This window comes from Salvelinus sp. IW2-2015, unplaced genomic scaffold (assembly GCF_002910315.2).
Source record: "Salvelinus sp. IW2-2015 unplaced genomic scaffold, ASM291031v2 Un_scaffold1866, whole genome shotgun sequence".
NCBI classification, from domain to species: domain Eukaryota; kingdom Metazoa; phylum Chordata; class Actinopteri; order Salmoniformes; family Salmonidae; genus Salvelinus; species Salvelinus sp. IW2-2015.
This window is the reverse complement of record NW_019943230.1, coordinates 135558-145173: the sequence shown is the minus strand read 5'-3', so window position 1 is coordinate 145173 and position 9616 is coordinate 135558. Positions and strand designations below refer to the sequence as shown.

Genomic DNA, 9616 nt, shown 5'->3' with positions numbered 1-9616 from the left:
CAGGACAGCAGGTAGGTTCAGGACATAGGCAAGGCGAATAGTTCAGGACGTCAGCAGGATTCAGACCGAAGGTCACGGGCAGGTTTCAGGACAGGCGTAGGTTCAGACAGGCAGGTAACTCTCTGAAGGTGTCCCAGGGGGAGTTGGGATATGGAAAAGGCACATTTCCAATTCACACGTGTATAAAACACACTTGTACATGTGAAATAGGACAAGTTAAGCACCCACCAAATTATTGTATCACTATAAACAAGACATTTATTTTAGTTCTAAAAAAGCGACATACTTAAAAAAAAAAAAAAGTACTACCAATGACCCACATTACAACCTGTTACGTAACTTTTTACTGTAGGTACCTGTGTGGATAGGGGCAAAGTCGTGTATTACAGTGTGTGAAGCCTACAGTTGGATTTTTAAACACGCTTGGTATGACTCTTATATTTAAAAAACCCTGTTCAGTTTTAGCATGTTGCGAGTACATTTGCGACCAGTAGACTAAGCAGAAAGCCTACTTCTTGAAAGTTGACTTGAACAGGTGAGACGTCACGTGACCGCCCGTACACAGAAGTCATTCGAGCAGTTGAACCGAGTCAAGCCTTGGGAGTTATTATTTTTTTATTTAACTATAATTCTATAATGTTTTATCCACTGGGGCTGGATGATACGATATAATCCTAGGACCATAGCGTGTGCCTTTCGATTGAAAACTCGGAATAAGAATGAAAGTGAACGATTTTACTTTACAAATGACTTCGAACCAGTTGGCTTTCATTCTGACATGTACTTTAGTTCTGAACAGGATGTCGGTGTGTGCTGGAGGTAAGATTATATTCCGTCATTTAATCTATTGACAATATTGTTTAATCGATTAAACGGAAAACCGATTCAATTGTATGTTATTTTATTGATCAGAAAATGTGACTTTTTTTGGGGGGGGGGGCTCTAATTTATAAACTTTACCGCATGCTCTCGTGCATAAAGCGCGAGAGGGGCGTTATTGTGCTGAAGAATATGATTTGAGTTTCTAGCAAATTCCATTAGTATAGACGGTATAAGCATTATGTAGCAGTGTCGTTTGGAATTCTTTGCACAGGTTGTTTATCACCAATAGGAAACGAACGAAAGTGACGGCTTCTTGCATCATAATGGCGAACGAACAGCCTATCTCTGTTTAAAGATACATTACTCATTAAAATAAATAGAATTTCAAGATAAGAGACAGTTGCCAATCAGTTGGACAAGAGACATCCAATCAATGACAAGTACAGATCTGTCTGCTCTCAACACTGCAACCGTTCAGTGTCATTCAGTCATGACTTCTCTAGTCCAGTCAGACACTACGACAATTGCTCCAATGTGGACTTTGTACCCGGATATACAGCTCCGTGCTACATCATGTTAATAATAAATCATATACAGAATGTTAAAACAGAGTGTGTGTATGTGCAGTGCTTAATTTGTTGGAAGGTTCCGGAAATGGGGGTGACCTGCGAGGCTCTGGGGTACCGGAACCTCAGGAAAACAACAGCACTTTTATAATAAAGCTTTGCATCCATTTCCTTTGCTGCTCTTTTGCACCCCAGTATCTCTACTTGCACATCATCATCTGCTCATCTATCACTCCAGTGTTAATCTGCTAAATTGTAATTACTTCGCTACTATGGCCTATTTATTGCCTTACCTCCTCACACCACTTTTTCTACTGTTTTATTGACTGTATGTTTTGTATATTCCATGTGTAACTCTGTGTTGTTGTTTGTGTCGCACTGCTTTGCTTTATCTTGGCCAGGTCGCAGTTGTAAATGAGAACTTGTTCTCAACTAACCTACATGGTTGAATAAATGTGAAATAAATTAAAAATAAATAAATAATTATCCTCACTTGGCACAGAGCAGTAGTGTAGAAGCGCTAACAGAAGCTGCACACGCATTTCATGTAATTCTACATCATATTAGATGACTGGAGATTTTAGCAGAATATATTTTGTAATACCTTACAAATGATCGAAAGGCTACTTTGACAACCTGAGAATCTGAGATCAATGAAAACGACCGCGTTTCTCTTTCACCCCCGGTAACGGCCAGTGGTCGCGCGTTGGTATCGGCTGCGTCATACACCCGGGGCGGTCCAACCACGAATCAATTCTTACAATATCAGGCACGTTTTAGGTGGAAGGACAATTACAGAAGGAAAGGTGTTAGTAAAAACGTTTACTGTTGACAGGAGAAACAAGAGGAGACAATAGGACGAGGTGGATAATTTTATAAATAAGGCCGTTTAATCACATGTAAAGATATCTTAGTAAAATCTTGCAGCAAGGCTTCTTTCTGTCTGTCTCCTAGTGAATCGTCCGGGAAAGAGACCAGTTTCCAGAATTGTAACAGTACTAACATAGACAACAGCAAAGTAGGTAGATCTGCGAGTCCGGCCTTCCGATTGGTTGATCTGGGTCTTGGGTAGTCCTGATCAGGCCTGGTGTCCACGTTCCATTGGTTCCTGAGAGTTCTTTGTCCTGAGGTCCAACCATGGGTTGGTGTGTCTGTGCGATTGTCATGGGGAGGGGAGTTGTGGGTGGTCGTGCATGTGTCCAATGAGTCCAGCATATGTCCAATATAAAGGGAGTGTGTATATTGTGTCAACCATAGCTAATGTTGAGAAGTTGTTAAAACAAGTTACCAATATCTAATACAATTCCTTACAGAGGCAACTTGGATTAATTCTGATTGATTTTATTATTAATTTGTTATAATTGGGGGGGATTGACGCGAAAGGGGGGGGGGGGGGATTCTGGGAGTGGAGAGATTTTTAGCACAGCACCTGTTCTTGGCAAATGTGTTCCGGGAAACGAAACGGTGCGGCTCAAATGAAACACTGTTTGTGTGTACAGCAGATGAATCCGATCCTAAGGAGTTCCTCCAGGGCCTCTTAGCTAGCCTGCTCATTACCACATCTGAATATGATGACACACTGGTCATTGTAGTACCTACTGACAGACAGTGAGGGGGGAAATCTCTGTACTCCTGTTGCTTTTTCTGCTGTGGGGATTAAATAGTTAAAGGTTGCTGATACTAAAAGGGATCTGATGTTGCTCTTTATGGCAGTAGTATGCTTAAAGATAAATTAATGACCAGTTTTTATTTTATTTCAAACTGCTAACAGTGGTGTTTTAGGCTGCTATAAGAACTACTCAAAATCTAAACCAAATCAATACTCGATGGTTGTCTGCTAACAGTGGTGTTTTTAGGGCTGTTATAGAACTACTCTATGGTTGTCCTGTATTCATTTCTGTTTGATTTGAAGTTGTCAAAAGAAATCAGAGGAGACTGAAAAACAAGGATTTATAGAACTAAAGAACTGACTGTATGTCCTGTTCTTTAACCATATGGCCCTTCTCCCCTTATGGAACACCTGCTCTTTAAACCCATATGGCCCCTTCTCCCCCTTCTAGAACACCTGCTCTTTAAACCCATATGGCCCCTTCTCTCCCTTCTAGAACACCTGCTCTTTAAACCCATATGGCCCCTTCTCTCCCTTATGGAACACCTGTTTCTTTAAACCCATATGGCCCCTTCTACTCCTTCTAGAACACCTGCTCTTTAAACCCATATGGCCCCTTCTCTCCCTTCTAGAACACCTGTTCTTTAAACCCATTAGGCCCTTCTCTCCTTCTAGAACACCTTCTCTTTAAACCATATGGCCTTTCTCCCGTTATGGAACACCTGCTCTTTAAACCCATATGGTCCCTTCTCTCCCTTCTAGAACACCTTCTCTTTAAACCCATATGGCCCCTTCTCCCGTTATGGAACACCTGCTCTTTAAACCCATATGGTCCCTTCTCTCCCTTCTAGAAACACCTTCTCTTTAAACCCATATGGCCCCTTCTCTCCCTTATGGAACACCTGCTCTTTAAACCCATATGGCCCCTTCTCTCCCTTATGGAACACCTGCTCTTTAAACCCATATGGCCCCTTCTCTCCCTTCTAGAACACCTGTTCTTTAAACCCATTAGGCCCCTTCTCTCCCTTCTAGAACACCTTCTCTTTCAACCCATATGGCCCCTTCTCCCCTTTATGGAACACCTGCTCTTTAAACCCATATGCCCCTTCTCTCCTTCTAGAACACCTGTTCTTTAAACCCATTAGGCCCCTTCTCTCCTTCTAGAACACACTCTCTTTCAACCCATATGGCCCCTTCTCCCCCTTATGGAACACCTTCTCTTTAAAACCCATATGGCCCCTTCTCTCCTTATGGAAACACCTGCCTCTTTAAACCCACATGGCCCCTTCTCTCCCTTTATGGAACACCTGCTCTTTAAACCCATATGGCCCCTTCTCTCCCTTCTAGAACACCTGTTCTTTAAACCCATTAGGCCCCTCTCTCCCTTCTAGAACACCTTCTCTTTAAACCCATATGGCCCCTCTCTCCCTTCTAGAACACCTGTTCTTTAAAACCCATATGGCCCCTTCTCTCCCTTCTAGAACACCTTCTCTTTAAACCCATATGGCCCCTTCTCTCCCTTCTAGAACACCTGCTCTTCAACGCCATATGGCCCCTTCTCTCCCTTCTAGAACACCTGTTCTTTAAACCCATATGGCCCCTTCTCTCCCTTATGGAACACCTGCTCTTTAAACCCATATGGCCCCTTCTCCCCCTTATGGAACACCTGCTCTTTAAACCCATATGGCCCCTTCTCCCCCTTATTATCCACACAGCTCTGTTCTGGAACAGGAGGGAAACAGAGGAAGATTATCTTAGTGTTTTGTCGTAGAGAATGTACATGCATTCAGTTTGAGCCAGGGACACCAACGCACTTTAAATGAAAAGGTATAGCCATCATCTTCTCCTGGATTGACTCTACTTTCTAAATAATAAGATCGATGGTACTGGATCTGTACGTCATGACTCTCCAGTAAGACCAATGTGTGGGACTCTGCAACTTCTTTCTTATGAAAATGTAATGGAATAAGCAAATTATTGTAAATTACACCGTCATTTGCTAATTAAAGCACAGAGCCAAGTTCTGAGCAAATGTTTTGCATATAGTGTTCAACATGGTACCCTATTGTCCAGGTTATGAGCCCTGGTCTAAAGTAGTGCACTATATAGGGAATAGGGTTCTATAGGGCCCTGGTCAAAGTAGTGCACTATGTAGGGAATATGGTTCTGTAGGGCCCTGGTCAAAGTAGTGCACTATGTAGGGACTAGGGTGGCATTTAGGACTAGCGTCTATAAACAGTAATCCATGACTATAAACAGTACTTTGTGACTCAACAGAGCAGGTGGGCAGTATTGTTGCTGGTTACACAGTGACTGGAACAGGTCGATTTAAATGGAACGTGAAGGTGAACTTGTTTGCTTTTTCACCCAGTTTTTTTTACTTGCAGCTCAGCTCACTCATGGGACAAATGGGTACTTTGCGGAATAGCAAATCGCTGAGTAGCAAATGCATCAGATGTAACATTGGGGAAAGTAGGATTATAAACTGTTACCTACCTACCTACCTACCTACCTACCTACCTACCTACCTACCTACCTACCTACCTACCTACCTACCTACCCCTCTACCTACCCACCCACCCACCCACCCACCTACCCAGGCACATCTTCTACCTAAACTAACCGGTCAAAAGTTTTAGAACACCTACTCATTTAAGGCTTTTTCTTTATATTTTAAACTATTTTCGACATTGTAGAATAATAGTGAAGACATCAAAACTATGAAATAACACATATGGAAACATGTAGTAACCAAAAAAGGGTTAAACAAATGGTAATAACCGAATAAATATAACATGGTAATAACATGGTAATAACCAAATATATATATAACAATATGGTAATAACCTATTAATAGCAAAAGTTTGGTTATACCAAATGTGATCGTATTGTGATAGAATATCCTTGAGGTGACCAACTCCGTAAACTATTGTTGTTCCTAGCCAACTCTGTAAACTATTGTCGTTCCTAGCCAACTCCGTAAACTATTGTCGTTCCTAGCCAACTCCGTAAACTATTGTCTGTTCCTAGCCAACTCCGTAAACTATTGTCGTTCCTAGCCAACTCCGTAAACTATTGTGTTCCTAGCCAACTCCGTAAACTATTGTCGTTTCCTAGCCAACTCCGTAAACTATTGTCGTTCCTAGCCAACTCCGTAAACTATTGTCGCTCCTAGCCAACTCTGTAAACTATTGTTGTTCCTAGCCAAACTCTGTAAACTATTGTTGTTCCTAGCCAACTCCGTAAACTATTGTTGTTCCTAGCCAACTCCGTAAACTATTGTTGTTCCTAGCCAACTCCGTAAAATTATTGTTGTTCCTAGCCAACTCAGAAACTATTTTTTTTCCTAGCCAACTCCGTAAACTATTGTCGTTCCTAGCCAACTCCGTAAACTATTGTCGTTCCTAGCCAACTCCGTAAACTATTGTCGTCCTAGCCAACTCCGTAAACTATTGTCGTTCCTAGCCAACTCCGAAAACTATTGTCGTTCCTAGCCAACTCTGTAAACTATTGTTGTTCCTAGCCAACTCTGTAAACTATTGTTTGTTCCTAGCCAACTCCGTAAACTATTGTCGTTCCTAGCCAACTCTGTAAACTATTGTCGTTCCTAGCCAACTCCGTCAACTATTGTCGTTCCTAGCCAACTCTGTAATATTTATCGTTCCTAGCCAACTCCGTAAACTATTGTCGTTCCTAGCCAACTCCGTAAACTATTGTTTTTCCTAGCCAACTCCGTAAACTTATTGTCGTTCCTAGCCAACTCCGTAAACTATTGTTGTTCCTAGCCAACTCTGTAAACTATTGTTGTTTCCTAGCCAACTCCGTAAACTATGTTGTTTTCCTAGCCAACTCCGTAAACTATTGTTGTTCCTAGCCAACTCCGTAAACTATTGTCGTTCCTAGCCAACTCCGTAAACTATTGTCGCTCCTAGCCAACTCCGTAAAACTATTATCGCTCCTAGCCAACTCTGTAAACTATTGTCGTTCCTAGCCAACTCCGTAAACTATTGTCGTTCCTAGCCAACTCATAAGCTATTGTTGTGCCTCTAAGATTAGTTTCATATGCTTTGGGGTGGGGGGAAGTTAATTTGCATTTTCTACACCTGTAGAGAAGAGGTTTGTTTCAGTCAGTGTGCCTGCCGAGTTGGCTGGATTAGTTTTACAAGATTGGCGTGGGGAGATGAAGGGCCCTATTGTTTTTAGGTCGTGCAGTCATCAGTCAGTCAGTCAACTATTCAGTCAGTCAGTCAACTATTCAGTCAGTAGTCAGTAGTCAACTATTCAGTCAGTCAGTCAGTCAACTTTTCAGTCAGTCAACCAGTCAGTCAGTCAGTCAGTCAACTATTCAGTCAGTCAGTCAGTCAGTCAGTCAGTCAGTCAACTATTCAGTCAGTCAGTCAGTCAGTCAGCCAGTCAGTCAATCAGTCAGTCAGTCACACTATTTCAGTCAGTCAATCAGTCAGTCAGTCAGTCAACTATTCAGTCAGTCAACTATTCAGTCAGTCAGTCAGTCAGTTCAGGTCAGTCATCAGGTCAATAAACAGTCAGTCACTTTTCAGTCAGTCAACCAGTCAGTCAATCAGTCAGTCAAGTCAGTCGCTCAGTCAACTTTTCAGTCAGTCAAAGTCAATTCAGTCAGCCAGTCAAATCAGTCAGTCAGTCAGTCAGTCAGTCAGTCAGTTATCCATTTCAGTCAGTCAGTTCAGTCACTATTCATTCAGGTAGTCAATCAGTCAGCCAGTCAATCAGTCAGTCAGTCAATCAGTCAGTCAGTCAGTCAGTTATCCAGTCAGGTCCAGTCAGTCAGTCAGTCAGTCAACTATTCATTCAGTTAGTCAATTCAGTCATTTCAGTCAGTCAGTCAATCACAAAGGTCAAGTAACCAGTCAGGTCACGTCAGTCCAATCAGTCAGTCAGTCAGCAGTCAGTCAGTCAACTATTTCAGTCAGTCCAGTTCAATCAGATTCATCAGTTCAATATTCAGTCAGTCAATCAGTTCAGTCAGTTCAGTCGCGTCAGTCACTTTTCAGGTAGTTCATCAACTATTCAGTCAGTCAGTCAAACTATTCAAGTCATCAATCAGTCAATTTCAGTCAACAACTTTTTCAGTCGGTCAACAACAGTCAGTCAATCAGTCAGTCAGTCAGTCAATCAGTCAGTCAGTCAGTCAGTCAGTCAGTTAAAAAACTATCCAGTCAATTCCAAGTCAGTAACAGTCAGTCAATTCAGTCAGTCAAACCAGTCAGGTCATCAGTCAGTCAGTCAGTTAACTAATCCCAATCAGTCAGTGCAACAGTCAGAACCAGTCCAGTCAAGTCAATCAGTCAGGTTCAATCGATCATCAGTCAGATCAATCAAGTTCAATCAGTCAGTCAGTCAGTCAGTAACCATAGCAGGGTTCTTTCTTTATTCTTACTAGCACTGATTTTGATCATGTCTGTGGAAGAAGCTTCCAGTGATCGTGATGTGATTGTGTTACCTACTTTAGTTGAATGCACTGATTGTAAGTTGCTCTGGATAAGAGTGTYKGCTKAATGATTGAAATGTAAAATATTGCAGTCGCTTGGGGAATTGTGAATTTCACTTAGCTGGAGGAATTTTTAATTATTTTCAGTTTGTTAAATGTGTTCATTCATTCATTCATTCATGCAGAATCCCTGTGCACACAAGCCCCAGAGTTTCAGTTGCCCAGTGGGGGGCAGTCCGAGGTGTGGGAGACCCTGGGTTCCTTTGTGTCTCTGAACTGTACAGCCGTGCTGTCCTGGAACCAGACGGACCAACTGTGTGACGCTACCTCCTGGACACYGCTCTGGAGCAAAGATGGGACCCCTCTCAACCTCAGCCTTTACCCACAGAACACATCCACCTGGTCAGTTCAACAGGAGGTCACGATACCTTGTCAAATCACATGTACACTGATCTACAGGTTGTCGTTGCTAATAACAATCTACTCATGACTTATTTGTATAAAATAAGGTTAAATAACAAATCATGTTCAGCTTTCTCTCCCCCCCCCACACACAATGTCCAACCAATTACAATACAGAGGTCACCTTTTTCGTTCTTTTGTCTGGCAGGACTCCCAGCCAATCCCAAATGATTGTGAGCAGTGTGCTGCAGGTTCAGGTTAGAGAGCAGGTTGACTTTGGCCTCTACTCCTGTGAGGTGAGGAACACCTCCGCTGACTTCAGCCTGCAGAATACCGGTAAGAAACCAGGGGGGGTTTATGGACTGTACATTATACTGTATCAGACATGTTGTCAAAGGCAACTTACAGATTAGTGTGGCTTAACTATCTGCAGTATAAAGCTGAACATATAAAATAAAAAAATAAGCAGCATTATCTGAATTCACCCTGAATCACCCCTGAAATCCACCTTGAATCCACCTAATTCACCCCTTGAATCCACCCTGAATCCACCTAGAATTCACCCTGAGATCCACCCTGAATCACCCTGAATCACCTGAATCCACCTTTGAAATCCACCCTGAATTCACCCTGAATCCACCACTGAATTCACCCTGAATCCACCCTGAATCCACCCTGAATCCACCTTGAATCCACCTTGAATCCACCCTGATAATCCACCTTGAATCCACCTTGAAATCCACCCATCTT

At 42.4% G+C, this 9616-nt stretch overlaps 1 protein-coding gene across 1 annotated transcript in view; it reads left to right on the top strand.

Annotated features, from left to right (window-relative positions):
- The first annotated feature begins 361 nt into the window (after positions 1-361).
- Positions 362-9616, top strand: part of sigirr (single immunoglobulin and toll-interleukin 1 receptor (TIR) domain) — a 16650-nt gene continuing 7395 nt past the window's right edge. The window contains exons 1-3 of the mRNA XM_024139669.2: positions 362-819; positions 8650-8866; positions 9075-9202. Of these exons, the coding sequence (XP_023995437.1) occupies positions 720-819; positions 8650-8866; positions 9075-9202 (445 nt within the window). The 5' untranslated portion in view covers positions 362-719. The remainder of the gene's footprint in view (positions 820-8649; positions 8867-9074; positions 9203-9616) is intronic.